Source organism: Manacus vitellinus, unplaced genomic scaffold (genome assembly GCF_001715985.3).
Source record: "Manacus vitellinus isolate BGI_N305 unplaced genomic scaffold, ASM171598v3 scaffold_6_pilon, whole genome shotgun sequence".
NCBI lineage: Eukaryota > Metazoa > Chordata > Aves > Passeriformes > Pipridae > Manacus > Manacus vitellinus.
This window is the reverse complement of record NW_021940750.1, coordinates 27,317,619-27,334,438: the sequence shown is the minus strand read 5'-3', so window position 1 is coordinate 27,334,438 and position 16,820 is coordinate 27,317,619. Positions and strand designations below refer to the sequence as shown.

The 16,820-nt window shown below is 37.1% G+C and overlaps 1 protein-coding gene across 2 annotated transcripts in view; it reads right to left on the bottom strand.

The window, feature by feature from the left end:
• The window catches only part of SLC24A4 (solute carrier family 24 member 4), a 95,654-nt gene that overhangs the window by 6,497 nt on the left and 72,337 nt on the right, over window positions 1-16,820 (bottom strand). The window contains exons 13-17 of one of the 2 annotated variants that reach the window (XM_029964243.1): window positions 6,767-6,933; window positions 4,501-4,615; window positions 2,215-2,327; window positions 1,534-1,599; window positions 938-988 (exon numbers count right to left, since the gene is read on the bottom strand). In XM_029964243.1, coding sequence (XP_029820103.1) covers window positions 983-988; window positions 1,534-1,599; window positions 2,215-2,327; window positions 4,501-4,615; window positions 6,767-6,933 — 467 coding nt within the window. In that variant the 3' untranslated portion in view covers window positions 938-982. The remainder of the gene's footprint in view (window positions 1-937; window positions 989-1,533; window positions 1,600-2,214; window positions 2,328-4,500; window positions 4,616-6,766; window positions 6,934-16,820) is intronic. The other variant, XM_018082846.2, reaches the window with a different exon arrangement.

Sequence of the window (16,820 nt, the reverse complement as noted above, 5' to 3'; positions counted from 1 at the left end):
TTTTATAGATCAAAAAGGCTACATATGTTTTTCTGATCAAGAAAAGAAATGTAAAAGCCCAAACCAAGAACTGAAATTCTGGTTTGACTCTCAGTTGTCCTAAGATTGTTTTACAAAATATTTAATGAACTAAAATAGAGCACTGAATGAACTACATGAATGTCCCTCCCTCAAGTGCTCCCCTGCAGATTCTTTATGTCCCAGTAGTACACCAGCACCTAATGCCCATTCTTTCAACAGCTTCAGAAGAGGTGCTTTCTTTGCAGTTTGGTTGAGCTCCAGAACTAAGGGTAGTAGTAAGTTACAGGTAGCAAAGCAATGAAGTCCTCAGGAAGGCACCTCTTTTCAATGGTGTTGAGTGCCTCTGAATTGTTATTTGTTTTGCTCAAAAGTCTCCACCGAGTTTTGCTGGAAAGGTCTGTGTGAATCAGGGTATTCAGCAGAACAAACGAGACAATAATAGATGCCTCAAACTCAGCTGATATGGCTTCTGCTATGAAACGATTCTTTTCAGAAAAACGTGAAGGGCTAGCATAGTAACACATCTGTATTATCCTCCCATTTTTTCCCAAAGTGCTGGTTACCAATATGCATGCAGCAACATCAGATACAAATGTCTACAGAACAACTCTGTTGTTTCACAAGCACTGTGCAGTATGGCAGACTGGGGATAAGACAAAAAAGAAGAAAAGAACAGGCTCTCACATCTTATGTATCAGACACATTAGGAAATTAGTAGCAGAGTGAAAAACCCTGGTCATTCTACCACTTACATTGTGCACAGGTGATGTGAAGTTTTGTAAGACCGAGTCATGCAACAGTGTGAAACCTCCAGTGATGACCCCTTCTTCCTATAGAGCCTCTACAAAGTCTCCCAGGCAACCAGTGAAACACATTAGTATAAGTGAGTATTTTATACCTTTTTGATTCCTTATACCTGATTTGATTCTTCCTACAGAGGGTTCCCTGGGAGTCAGCAGGATCAGACCTTAAGTACCAGCAAAATTGACTTTTGAAACAGAATTAATTTTCCAGCTTGATAAATCATGTCACAAGGGCAAGTGTCTTACACTGAGTGACATTTAGCATCTGCATTTAAAGTCCTGAGGTTCACAGTCCTCACTGACTAGTACTTATTAACAGTTTAAGCTACAGCACTTGATTAGTCCAGGCTGGTTTTAGAAATCAGAGACAATGGCAAAGGGTGATAAACCATACCTGGGTCTTGTCCCAGCATAAAGTAGAGATAGGTCTGGGGTATGCACACAGGACCAAAGAAGTACTACTGGATCCCATAATTTCAACAATGTCACTGAAATCTATGGGACTTACACATATCCAGCATCTCTTGCACCAAATGCCAGACTTCAGTCCTCACTGAGGACAGCAGTAGCTCTTCAGCTCATGTTATTGCTAGAAGAATGATACTTTCCAAGAAGCAATGCTAAGTATTTCTATTTTATCCTTCTATACCATGTAAATACCTAATCATTATTTTGCAATTGGAATACTTGGAGATGCTCAGATACTTACAGTAAGTGCCACTGATCCTAGCAAAAGTCCAACTGAATAGACCAGTCCTTTGCTGTTTATCTTAACCTGTGGGAATTGGAAGAGACTTTTGAAATGCTCAGCATATAGCTGTGCTTTGGAGATCAAAAATCAATTTACTGATTTATAGTCCACCTTCTGTTTTGAATAGCGACTTACATATTTTAAACTATGGAAATCCACAACAGATTTATCATAATGAAGAACAGGAAGATTAGGGAATCAAAGCAAATGTATAGTAATCCCATCTCCACTAAAAAAGAAGTCAGCATTTATAATGGGATTTATGTTAAAAAATCCTCAGAAGAGAGAGATAAGCTGTTATTCTCATCTTACAGACAAAAATACTAAGGTATATGGAGACAGCTGTGCTAGAAGTTGTATAGTGAGAAAATGATAGAGCCATGAACTATCCATGGCACTATTTTTCTGCTACACAGTGTAATATACTTCAGTTGACAAACTGGAAATTAATTGCAACTTGTGGAAGGAGAATTCCCTCCTTAACTTTATGTTCCTTGGCAAAGAGGAACTAATTTAGCAACTAATAACACGCTCAGCAGGTTCTTTGGGGGTTTACTTATTTTATTTGTATGCTTTCCTTTTAGGATTTTTTATAAATAGAATAAAAGGAGAACTTAAAGATTTGCCAAGTATACGTACAGTTGATCCATAATCGATCGCCATGGTCTGCAAACCCCATGGAATGCCAAGTCCCACCAGAATGTCAAAGACATTACTCCCTACTGTATTGGACACTGCCATGTCACCAAGGCCTGCAGAGAAAAAAAAACAACAACACTTCAAAAAAATCAAAGTATACAACCATTAGTCTGTGTACTAGAGGAAATTAAAGGGAATGATCTTCATGGATGCAATTCCCCGTAGAACCAGTCAGAGTATCTGAGGTAGGGAGACAATTTCCATAACATTTGCATGACTTCTGAAAAAAGTGTGCAAAAATTGCACTCCAGCTACATCTTCCTTGTGCCTCGGAGAGCTTTTACAAGGTGTGTGGCATCCATTCAGCATCTGAGTTCAATGTCAAAGTCCTGTTCTGAATAGCCAGCAGCCACAGAAACCTGAAGATTATGTACGGGATTCAGTATGTGGCTACATGACCTTTACCTCATGTGAATGATTCAAAGAGATCCTGAAAATCACCCAACCAGGTGGTAGTCAAAGACATTAAGCACTTCTGTGGGGCTCAATCAGCAATAATTGCACTTCAGGACCAATAAAATGCTACAGGAAAGTTAAAAAAGAGTGAATTGTGGTGAAGTACCTAGGTATTACACAAAATCTACCTCAAATACTCATCACTGGCTGGCATCTCATTCTCATCACTGGCTGGCATCTCATTCTGCACCACTGTCAATGAATATGAAGAAGGCAGAATTCTCTGTCCCTGCTAATTTCCTTTAGGCACTGGCCTAACTATTAAATCACTTTCACAAAGTGAATACTGGAAAGGAAAAGGAACTTTGACATAAATGGGACATCCCACAAACAGTTTCAGAGTATACACAGAGTGGAGACATACACTACCACACCATAAATACAGTATCTTCTAGTAGGAAGCTGCTGAGAGAAGGGTAATGCTTTCAATTCAAATTATAGTAGTGTTCCTCTCTGCTATTAGATATTTGTCTGCATTCTGTCAGTAAACAACTCTCTTGAATTCAACTAGAGCAAAGTCCCTGTACTGTCTTTAAGGAAATTAGGCTGATTTTTGCCAAGCTAGTGCTTACCTTCACTTTCAGAGGAAAAAATCCCTACAGTAGTTTTGTCTAATACAATAGAAGAACTAATCCAAATAAGCAGTTTGTTAATTTAAAAATGTAACATGTTACAAAAATCTGTTTAATAATGCACATGAAAAATTAATTTAGTAGAAAGGTGGTTCCATAAAAATTTTGAATACTTTTTTGTACTGGTTTTTTTGTGAGATTTTCCTGCACATAAAAAATAATACAACCTGGAAAATTAAATATTTTAAATGTATAATACTTTTCAAGCAGGCAACATTTAACAGCACTACTTCTATCTCAAATTACAAAGGCAGGGCTTTTGAGTACTTAATTTATCACTGCAAAACACTTTTTTTTGCCTAATGATGTGTGCTGCAGATCTCATTATCGGGAAGGAAAAAAGGCTATGGGAATTGAAACAGTGGAAAAGAATAGTACTAGGTCCTTTTCTTATTCTACTGCTATACCAGGGATCATGCTGTCAGCTTTTATGTTTTTCATCAACAGGAGGTGACGCTGCTACCAGTATTTTTCAAGTAAAAAAAGGAAGTGTAAAGAAATTTAATCAAAATTTAAAGATACATAAAAAAGCCTCTGACAATTTCAAACGGACAGTTGAGGAGGACACAGCTGACAGTTATCTAAAACTCTATCCAGCACAGCTATTCAGATGTCAAAGTGGGAAAGAAGTCTGCATTTGGAGAGGCATGCCTGGAGCAACATGACTTCTGCCACATCCTCTTAAACTGCTTCACTTCCCTGGGTTTGAGAGGTCTTCTAGAAATCAGTACAAGTTTTACATGGACAAGTGGTTGTTAGTATATATTCTTCAATGTAATTTTTAATAGCTGATATTCTAGTTTTGTCTATGACTTTTATCTTTTTACCCTGGTTGATACATACCATGCATGGCATATCCTAATGTTGAATTACCTTCTAGAATGCTAGAATGCCCAGTCCCAATAAGCAAAAAATAACAGGACAAGGACTACTTTTTTGATTTACAATAATTAGCAAAGTGTTTTGGTTTCTAATGAGGCCCTGACACAGTAAAAAACAAAATAATAATAATAATAATAATAACAATAATAATAATAAAAAGAAGAAATAAAATAAAATTGACAATTTATGTATATGGAGGAAGCAAATCACAAAGCATGTATGAAGGAATGCAGTTATGCTTCAGCAGACACAGTACCTTGTCTTGCTACTATTAAGCTGGCCATGCAGTCTGGGACGCTTGTTCCTGCAGCTAGGAAAGTAATGCCCATGATCACATCTGGTATCCCAAGGGTGTATCCAATCACAGTCACCTGAACAGTGAGGAAAGTAGATTAATTTACCATATCTGGAAAATCTCCTCATTCCAATACAGTTGTGCCATACTCTTAAATTTGATTTCTGGTTTGGACCCTAACAGGATTAGACTCAGGACACTTACCTATTTCTGCAAACCAAATGCTTGTGGAATAATCAGCATAAAAACAACCCTGTGCAAAGGAAAAGGACCTTGGGTCTTATTAATCAACATTTTTTGAATAAACAAAACTCCATTTTCTGTGCCTCTAACATGACATACTGATCTTTTAAGGAGATCAGGTGATCTGGTCTGTGGGTTTGGGATTTCTTTGTTCCCAAGAATGGCAAAGATTCTCACTGGTTCTATTCTCAAAAGGACTGCAACCAATTTATATTGTAATATAGGGGCAGAGATATAAAGAATTTATTATAACCCAATACATGAAGAAGAAACTAATTTCTTGCATGACTTCTGATACAATCTTGAAGTGAGCATGTCTGGTTATACTGTCCCCTGAGACTCCAGAGACAGCTTTAAAAGAGCTCAGGGAATCACTGAAGACTGCAGAATTCCTAGAAAGGACAGGGAACTGTATTTAGTTGGAGTATTCAAAGAGGGCTGAAAAAGCATGAAGAAAAGGCAGGTGAAAAGGAAATAGGCTTGTGAGACTGAGAAGACTGAAGCAGGGACAGGCAGCTGCCTCCCTGCTGAGACTGCTAAGGATGGAAGTCTTTAAGGCTCTGTGTTGTTTTCTCCAAAAAGTTTGCCAGTGTCTTACATGAGTAGAACTGGACTCTTCACCAAAGAAAAGGTGTATTTTAGGAACCTGATGATAAATCTTATCTTCAGGGGCAGAGACTCAGAAATAGGAGTAGGCATCATTCTCCTGCTGCAACTGGTAACAGGGTATTAAAGTCCATCTGCCCCTTAGAACAAACTGTATTGCAGTTCATCTGCCTCTTAAAACAAACTGTGTTGCACCCTTAATGAGCACCTCTCTCATTTTTGATATCTACACATGGAACCAAGGTACAGAGTGTGAGCTTGCAAAGGACATATAATATGAAATAAATGTGTGGCTCTGGCATCATTATGCCAGGCAGAATGAGTGGCTGGTATAGGAATTTCTTCAACAGTCTATGTTAAGAGGATTGCTTTACAATGCAAAACTTATATAGAAAGTTGCAAAAAGCATACAGAAAACACAATCTTCCATGAGAAGAAACATAAAACAGTTTGCAAATGCCTGACACATTTCAAGAAAGTAGAGATGTTCTCCATCCAAAAAAGTTTTTGCAGGTTTAAGAAGTTTAAGAATAAAAATTCGTCCATATGCGTGACCAGAAGAGTGTGCGTATATATATGTCTGTGAGTGCAATATGTGAGACTATATATATTCCAACATGAAACCAGCTGAAGGTTTCTTCACCATATATTCCTTTAAAAAGAAAAAGGAAAATGGGCATATGAATTCTTCACAGCATCCTACCAATCTTCAGCTTTATATTGCAGAAGTACTGCTCATTTTCCCATCACAGAATCAATTTGAGGAGCTGTCCTAGTCATCTCTTCTCTAATTGAAAAGGTAAACTTGAGAGACTGAAAGAGGGTGAGGAGGAAAAATAGGAATTTATTAAAATCTTCAAGTATGCTCCTGAATTGACAACAATTTATAGATATACACCTGACACACTGTTTCTCACAGATCCAGGGCAAATGGAAACACACTAGCAACCATAATACTCTTCACTAAAAATTTTCTTTCCAATCTAATCAGGATGTTTTACACCACTTCTGAGTGTGCATCCAGCTGCCTTTTATGCATGTTTCAGTATGAGACCCTGTAGCCAAATTTCTAAAAGTGTCTCAGCTACTAAGAGTTAAACATTTTCATTTAAATGCCCTTTACTAGTAGGATGTGGATAGCCACACTGCCTTGATAATCAGGCTGGTACCTTCCTGTACTGTACTGGACCCTACACAGTAAAGACCCAATTATTTGTGGAGGATAAAGCTGCAGAAAGCTAAAATTATAATAACTGAATATGAGCTGAAGAGACTGCACTACAATTACATGCCTTGCTTTAACAAATGCACAAGAGATCTATTATCTATTTTGAGATGCGCATTTCACTCAGTATGAAGTCCTGCTAAGTACACTTACCATCCACACCATGAAGTAGGAGAACAAGGCAATCCAGAAAGTGGATAAGACGAATGTCAGCATAAACCACTTCTCCCAGCGTGGTTTGCTGCAGTTTGGAATGGTGGCAAAGAGCAAGAATATCAATGGCCATGTCAAAAACCATTTAACTTTGTTCATTTTTCCACCTGCAGGACAAAGAAAGGAAGGAAACAGTTTAGCTTTCCCATGACTATCCCAAGCCCAGTTACACCTCTTCGAGCACAGAGGATGACGCCAGTAGGATGTTTACAATTGTGTGTATCAGCTCATTTTCCAGTGTACCTCTCAGCTATACTTGGCCTTGTCACTCTCAGCCAAGTTCTGCATGAACATCCAGAATCTTACAGTTAAGCCTGCCAAGGTCTATGTAAATCCATGAAAGAATTACAATGATTTAAAAGCATGGCTGATTTTAAAACTAAAATTAAGTCAGCTTTGTTGCTCTTTCAAATGTCTGTATTACTATTAATCCATAACTTAAAAAAAACCCCAAACCACCAAAAAACCCCACTCCTCTCACCTTATAAGGAATATTGAAATCCAAGTGGTGAAAATAACTTGTATGTTCTGTGCAGCAACAGAAAATACTCTCACAGAAAACAGAAGCACAGACCCAACCTATGAAGACAGCAAAGTTTTTTTCACAAGCCTCACTGTTCTCACTTGGGCAGAACTTGGAATAAGTTGATACTCTGGAGATGTAGACTTGTTAACTCTCTCCAACTGCACACAGCACCACCTCGAGATGGTCTCTTATTTTCTGTAAAAATTAACTGAATATAGTGACTTTCCTTGTACAGCTCTCCAAAATCAACTGGTGAGAAATACCAGAGAACTGTCATCACTGAAAACAAGTAAATACTTTCTCATTTTTTAAAAATTTACAGTATTGTAAATGTGCATATAAATCTTAATATATAGAAGAGAATTATTTTATAACTGGGCCATAAGTAAATGGGCTACTATTTAGTTCATGAGGTATCCTTCAAGTAGGATAACAAATTTGTTTATCAGGCTAAATTAGAGTATCACAGCCAACATCATGGTAATTTTTATTTGTGTTTTCTTTACATTGTGTTAGAATTATGCTAGTAGGGATTACATCATTAACTGACAATGCTATCCATGAGATCTAGCAAATATGCCATTTTGAATAAAATAATTGATCACGTTGAAGAAAATTATCAGGTACATCTTCCAGTGAAGTTATTTAGCTAAATTATAAAGAACAGTTAATAATTAGTGAAAGCTCCTATCAAGTTTATCAGGAATTTTCTTTCAAAAAGGACTTTGGTATTTAGGATTTGTGTAATGGGAATTTTTGTCAGTGAATTTAATTAGATTGATATCAGTCCTCTGGACCAATGTACACCAGATGCAATGAAATTAAATATTAAATTAATAATACTTTTGTAATTTATGAGGCTACTTACTAGTCTAATTTAACTTGGTGAGCTCAAATGGAAGTCTTACATATTCTAGCACTAGATTATGAATCAATGTCTTAACTGGAGATTTCTTTGTGAATTCTGAGATGCCATCAACCCACAAGGAAATCTTAGACTAAGCTTGGCTTTTTATTCCCATTTAGTAGCTTGGGGCTGTGGAACTTCTAACGCATAAAACCACTGAAATCTCTTAAGGTCAATTCTAGTTCTAGAATTGACTACTACTACTACTGGTTATTACAGATTTTACAGGAAAGACATTTTTCCCTCTGGTTACATATGCTGCTACACAGATTTTTTTTTAAACAGTTATTTTCTATCTGTTCTGTCCAGAAAATGATATTTCTTGGCTCACTTCTCACTTTAATTCTCTTAGCAAGGCTGTAAATATCCCATGAACTATCCTATGGTAACTTATACTTCCTCCTGCTTAATTTGTTACAGTTTAGATCATTAAAAGCTCCTAGCTAGCTAATTGGTACTCTTTGTCTGCTCAAGTTGCTAGGCTTGGTTCATAGTCAGCATGGCCTAGGCCAGTAATTTCCTCAGTGTGTAATCCCAAACGCAAGGTCAGTGGATGACTGAGAGGAAAAATTATAGATCCGATTCTGATCTACGTGGGTGTAATCTAACTGACTTCAGTGCTGCTACACATAGGCAGTCCCATTTTCTTTTCAATAACATAAAAGAAGCAGAATTGCTTGAAGAACAAATAGAGAATAAATGCAATCAGCCTCTGCTGGGGAATATTTATCTTGTCGGGAATCTTGCCTAGTACCCTGCATTAGTCAAACAAATGCTTTACTGAGACTGCACAGTGCCTTACCCCTGGCATTGCTATGTTTGTCCAGTTCCAGGAAACCTAAGTACTAGTGGAGGAGGACTTGCCTTTCCATTATCTTTGCTGAGTTTCAATGGATGTGTGTCACCCATTCCTGGCTCTATTAGTGGTGATGCTTTATCCACACATCATGAATTGAAATTACTTTTTACAGCTAGCTGGTTTGTGGAAGTGATATTTGTGTTCATTACACGGCAGCTAGGCTTGAGACTTTGGGGAACAACAGCTGAATGTAATTCTGTGTTTTGCTGGGTTAACAGCTGGGTTCATTTGCAGTGAACCTGGAACAGGTTTGAACCACCATGGCCAAAGCAGCCCACTTGACACATTCTGTATTGGCTTCTCTTTTGTGTCACGGTTTGCTTTTATAAACTTTTATATAAAGCTTTAAGTATATCTGGCCTTGGTTCTGCCTCAGGCCATTTTATTCAGTTCTTACTGCTGGGTCATGAAACTTCCGTGGCACCCAGTGATAAACAAGTCTGCTCTTACATTGTAACTTAGCAGTATTTTAAGAATCTATTAAGTATATTTAGCAGCAACCTCAATGAAGTGAGACTTTATTTCCTCAGGGAACTGATGACTTTATTCATTTCACCTGGCTTAGATGAATGCAAAAACAATATATGGCTTGAAAACATAAAGTTTACTTTATTTTTTTCTCGTTCTTTTGAAATTATTTCTTTTGCTGTTCTGTTGTTTTGATTTTGACCACCCACTCTAAAATAATAATTAAAATGATTTAATGACAAATTTGTTAAAGTGGAGTACGCTTGTAGCTCATGACAAATTGTTTTACAATGTTGCATAGCTCCCTAGTACTTCTTCAAGGAAGAAAATGATCTCTCATTTGATACATAGCTGTTGTGTTCCATTACAAGACCTCAGCGCAGTTGTTTTAGGAGTGGTACCAGCCACTCCTGTGAGCCTGGGGTCTAAAGGCTCCTACAGCAACTCACATAACTGAGCAAAGGTGTATTTTGCACCTCCCACAATAATAATGAAAGAATATTGTTTTATTATAGAAAGCAACACGGGTCTATATTCTGTTCACTCTCTGTAAAACAGAAAGATGAACATTTTTTGGCATGAAGTTCTTTTTACTGCTTTATATGTCCATTTTTCCTGTTTCCACATACACTTGGAAGGCTAGTATGCCAAGTATTTCAGAGAGGTATCATTACAGAAGAGCTTGATCACAATGTTTCTGAAAATGAAGTGACAGCCCTACAACAAAGAGCTCTTTGCTAATTTTCAAAGCATTTCTGGGCTAGTCATCTTTCTAGATGTTATGCTCACAATAATTACTTTTACATACAGATAGTGCCCTGGTGAACAAAGACAACAGCACACATCGCAGCACTGAGTATTTCCTTAAGGCACTAAAGAAAATACTGTCCTATTCTCAGTTCACACAGAGCTGAGAGGAGCTCAGTATAAAAGTATGAAACTGCATTTTTGTTTATCTTCAGATCAGAAGTGTACTCTTGAGATAGCTACTGACTGACCCCATTTAGTGTACTTTGGTTTGCAATTTACTGTATTTTAGTTTGCAACATGGAGCAGCCTTGCTGCACACCAATAAGATTCCCCTGCTATAAAGCTGAACCAGAGACACAAACTTAGAAGTGCTCCAAAACCTAATGGGATCAGGCTAGAGCTAGTCTGAAACAAAACTTCCAAAGGCATATAGTGCAGACATGTCCTAGGCAATAAGCTTCAGAGAAAACACATTTTTAAGTTTAGACAGACTGGAGTCTGCAACTACACCATCAAGAGTCACCTCTAAGATATTGTAGGTAGTTAAACTTGATAACTTTTCAGTTAGTCTTTCATTTAAAAGCATAGCAGGCAAGCACAGACCTCCACTCCACACTTCAGAACATGCCTAAACCTTCCCAAGTGAAAGAAGCATTTCCTTACACAAAGCAGTGATTAGCTGACTGATCTAAAAAAATAAAATAAGATCTCTGAAAAGCATGAATCTAACTGGCACAAAGGATTTTCAAAACTGTATGTTTATGAATTCATAAAATCTCCCACTTAAGGCAACTTGAAAACTGGGAAAGGTTTTCTCTAATTGAAGTCTACCTACAAAATGAGAAAGGCTTCCTGGAGTCTACTATTTCTTTCTATTTTTTCTAGGGTTTTTTTTTGTTTTGACAACAGTAAACTTAGAGGAAAAAAATGGCACATCCAGGCTTGCCTTTTTTTGAGAAGAAAAAACAGACAAAGAAACAAAAAAACCCCAACAAAACCTAACCTGTTTTTCCACCAATTAAAAATTATTTTTAAAGCACCTGTTATCTTGGTCCTAATTAAGCTTTATATCTACAAAGATGTATTTACACCCACATATCATTATCAATATTAATTCAATTCTCAACCAGAAAATGTGTAATGGTAACACACATGCTTCCACACTAGCAGCTTTGTAAGAATCCAGACAGCAAGTAAACTTCTGCCAGAAAATGCTGTTGTTTGTCAGAGTTCAGACTGATTAGAAAAACTTTAATATATGTAAGTTAGACAATCTGAAAATCATGTCTAGTCATGTGCAGCATCCAAAACAGAAGAGAGAATTATAAATTTTTGTCACAAGTATTGGGACTCAACATAGAAACAACTGAAACATATATATAAACAGATATAACAAACCAGATGCCTTGTGAATTTTCCATCAGAATTATTTTCCACTGAAAAATGCCTTTGTTGCAATTAGAAAAAAATCTGAGAAAATGGTTTTCAATTTGCAATTAGGAAAATTAACACAGCAGCTGAATCTCCACCTTCTTCAAAAATCCTTGTTGATTTCAGCTTTGCAACTTCCCTTAGGAATTGTGGAGGCAAAACACTCTGTGTTACCAGACTAGAAAAAGGCTACATAAGTGTTTAAAAGTGTGTCCAAGGAGGCCCAACCTTTGCCAACCTTCCAAGCAGGCAACAGATATATTAAAGTACTTTTATTGCAATTCTCCTGCAACAGATATTTGGGAAACACTCTTTTTCCCCCTCTGGAAAACACCAAGGTTTTACTTCTTATCCTCATCCAAAACACACTATTTCTTAAACTACTGGTACTCTTCTCAGAAGTTTCATTTTCCAGAATAAAAGTTCGAAATTCTAGACCATAAGATCTGTCCAAAACTACTCAGATCTCTATTTTCAGCCTGTGCTTTTACCACACTTAGTATATTTGGATTTATGCCAATAATTTTCTCTTAAATACACATTTTCAGTACAGTGGAAACTGGTCTAGAAAAAAGAATTTGCTCCAGTACAGAGAAACAAACTTTAGTCTCACAGTTACCATAGGTTTACATAGGACAACATTCAACAAAAATAAAACATAACAGAAATACTCCTCATATCTTGTTAAACTTGGTTGGATATTGGCCTGGTTTATTTTGTATGTTTTAACCTCGTTGTATACTTAATTTTTTTTTAAGGAAAAACTGGTATTTATAGACTTCCTCAAGTTCCTCTTCACCCTTTCATAATACGGTGATGAGTTACTAAATTCAATCTTTGATGAGTTCTCTTCCAATCTATCCAGTGCATCCTCCACCAAGGAGTACACTTATTGCTCTTCTGGAACACTGTTTCCAGTTTAGTTTTCTACAGAAGGAGTCTGACTTGTGAGCTCCAAGAACATGATGCAAATCAAAGTGCAGTAAATGAGGACAACAGAGATCTGAAATAAAATTCTAAGGCAGATGCCCTATTACACAGGCAGTGGCAAGAGGAAGCTCTTCTAAAAAAGCATTTTGGTATACTACAGTTAGGTCCTACTCTGAACTAGCTTCTTGGAAGAAGAACTCTCTTGCAACATCAAATAAGCCCTCTTCCTAGCTCCTTAAGCCTCCTAAGTCATGTTTCCAATATTTGGCAAAAGCACCATAAAGCAGGCCAAAAAGACAGCCTGAGGAACAACTAAAATGAAGAATCAAAATTCACAATAAATCTTACTTATAATACATTAGGAGTAGGAAGTCTTCTGGGTCCACTAGTGTTCAAAGTATAAAGGAGCACTGAGAGAAGATGGGGGCATTGCAGAGAAGGTAAAAGAACTCTGCATCGGAGACAGAAACTGTAAAGGTTTCTACATGGAACTAGCTCATGCCTGGAGGACATGTAACTCCATAGGAGATATAACAAAGAGATACAGCATCCTGAATGTTCAAGTGAGGTACTCCAGGTTTGCCTTCTTCCCTGTGTTTCCAGTAAAAGAAGACATTAAGTGAAGCTAGTAGGACTCAGGTCCAAAGGAAGTAAAAGATGGTTCTTCACAAAACCATAAAACACCTTCCCAAAGGATGTTGTGGGTGTTAAATGTTTGCAAAGATTCAATATGAATTAGACAGGTTAATAAAGAAGAAATACACGAGGGAATTTTAAATTAAAATTTTACACCCAGTCCAGGAACTTCCTTGAGCTGAAAACAGCTGAACACCAACTTTTCCTGTCTTGTCCTTCCCCAGGCTTCTTCACAAAATCATGGTTGGAGTCAGAGTATTGAGTGAGACAAACATTTGGTTTGACCAAGTACAAACATTTTAAATGTTTCTAGTAGATACTGTTAATTTTTTTTTGCTTCTATCCTACATGTTATCTTTGCATTTTGGATCCATACAAAAATGGGCAGAATTGCTAATCTCTTTTATTGCCATCTCATTTTAGCTGTAAGAATTATTATTTCTGTTTTAGCTAACACCATCATGACGTATATAAAGAACCCATGCTCCAATCCTGTAAGAGAAGGAGTTCTTCATTTCTGTGAAATCAGCAGGAGCTGAGAACATAGAGTATTTTAAAGGGTGCTGAACATGTGACAGTGGAAGGGATTTCAGCATCCATTAAGAGCTGCACAGAAGTGCTTTTCTGAGTCTGGGCTCTAAAGGACTATGGAGCTATACAAGGCCTTTAACACATGATTTGGTTGTCAACATATGCTTGCTCGGTTTCATCCTGCTTTATTCTGATGTGTGGAGTGTTTTTTTTAAAGTTTAGGATCTGTTTCCAAACAACTGTAGAGTAATCAAATTGTAAAGCTTCAAATGAGCCTTTCTCTTGGAAGATAATCATTACAGCCTAAAGGTTAGGTCAAGAAATAAATTCCTCTTTTAAAAAGACAAAGTTTTTTCCCCACACAGAAACCAAAGGCAAAGGCTGGTTTGAATGGTATCTTACACAGTTTCCACAAAAACTGTATGTTGTTTCCTGTTTCAAAATGGGCCTGAACCACATCCTAGGGGTGAATCCTTACAGATGTTCAACAAAGGGATCTAGGCTGTAACAGTTTGAGGCCTTTTCATGTAACAACTATTCTCTGCTTTTGCGTGCTAAAGCCCCCAGAATTATTGCTGAGCATTGTTGTTGACAAAGGATAAAAAAGAACAAAATGCAAAACCTGGAGATGGCAAATAATTACTGGGAATCACTCAGAGATGATGTAGTGCTTTAAGCTTCATTTACATTTACTTCTGTTTCAGAAAAAAACCCAAGTTGTTCTTGCAAAAGGATCTAGAATATGCAATTTGAAGGAAGAAAGTCAAATTCCAAACTAGGCTAAAAAAGGTGACTATAAAACAGCGTTTAAAAAAGAGGTTGGGCCAATTCATAGCCACTTCAGTTGCAGTTCCTAAAATACTAGAGTGAATTTTCTACTTAGGACACTGCAAACAGTTGAATTGGAAAGTCCTATTTTAAAGAGAAAGGCTGTTTTTCATAGAACCCTTTATAGTACTGAAAGAATACACAAGCTTCTGATCTTTAGAAAATGTATGTGCCTTCTTCCTGGTCTGAAAAGATATCAAAGAAAAACAAAACAGAGAGGATTCTGGGAAACTGCCTGCAAACTATCTTTTCCCTAAAGCCAGCTTTAAGTGTCAGGATTTTTTTTGACTACTGATTGTCCCACAGTACTTAAACAACAACAAAGTTTGATGCTGGCTCCTCACATTTTCTCCAAACTTATTAAAGTGGTGCTTTTGTAGGCAAAATAAAAGAATTCTTGTTCAGAGTATATGAGTTGAGCAATAAGAATCCAACCAATAGATAATCATCTCCAGACAAAAGGAATAACAAAACCTGAAGGTAACGATGAGGACTTTAAACAATTGCCTTACCACTTCTACACAACTCTTTTGAGTTCATGTTGAACTTTTGCTCCATTCAGTATCACCTGTATCATCAGTGGTTCCACTCTGGCCTCTTATACCTCACTTATCTTTAAAGACTTTCTCAAAAATGCAGAAAAACTGCATTTAAAGAAGACCAATGACATAACTCATAACTCCCTCCTTAGTTCAAAGCATTCTATCTATTGTGAATGTCCCACACTTAGGAAGCTCTATTCTGAAATCTATTTTTTAATCATAAAGAAGCTGTCTGGAATGCGAGAAGAAATGCATGATTGCACCACAATAATCAAAACTTGTATCCAAAAACTTGTTAAAAACATCTCAGTTTAAAAATTTTTGCCAAGACATGCAAGAATAGTCAAGGTTTGGAACAGGCTGCCTGCTGAAGTAGTGGAATCACTGTCTCTGGAAGTGTTCAAAAAAAGTGCAAATGTGGTGCTTAGGGACACGGCTTAGTGGTGGACTTGACAGTGTTAGGTTAATGGTTGGACTCAATGATCCTAGAGGTTTTTCCCAAACTTAATGATTCTAGGATTCTTTGATTTTTTTGGATGGCTTGGGAAGACATTTTTGCTTCTTAAAAAGTTGTTTATTACAGTTTCTGTTATTATTATTACTGTTGTCATTAACACCGTGTTCACGTGCACAAGCATATTGCTGACTTGGATCCCCTTATTTCACCAAACAATAAAAGTAGTTTTTTCATTATCTCATGAATTATCAGAAGCCCATCTAGTGGACCTCTCTTCAGTGAATTAGTTTGTTTCCATTCTTCACTCCAAACCATAACTGCTGACTTCAAGAAGCTCCTGTGGGAGCACAGTAACATACAGTAACATAACATACAGTGTCATACAATATGCCTCGATGTTTTTTCAAACACAAACATCTCTTCTGAAATGATAGCAACTGAAGCAATGGGATCTGTAAGAAATTAGAATATACAACATGGCAAATTCTCCCTTCTTTTTCACTGCATGCAACGTTCATTTATGCCAAGCAATATTTGTGTTAACCAGTAACTGTGTGACAGAGGACTACTGGATACATGTCTATGAGGGGCGATCTAATCTCTGCTGTCTAATCTCCAATGCATGTGGATGAGAGTCAACCTGCAATGTGACAAGGGCACCAGCATAAGAAGGTTGGTTATACATATATATACCTTTACACCTTTACAGAATTAAAAAAAAAATTCAGAAGGTGAATATTATTAGCTATTCTAACAATTTTAAACACTCTTTCTCCCCCTAAATCTTTCTTTCTCTTCATTCAAGAAGTCTCCCCTACAGACACTAAATCAATCTATTATGTATTTATACACCTAACTGCCTCTGGCCTAGCCATTTCCAGCAGGTCATTATTAACTGTTGACTTCAAAATTACTAGTAGTGCAGTGCTCATCGGGTTGGTCTGGCATGTTTTTTTTTAATATAAACCTGCCTTACCTGCTTTCACTTAGCCTCTGGCAATTCAGCACTTCCACCATTATTGTCCATGGTGACTGGAAAACACTTTCCTAAGATCTGCTTTTAGCCACACAGCCTCCAGCCTAGTTTTACTGTCATCAAATCCAGCCTTCACACAGTCAAACCAATCTC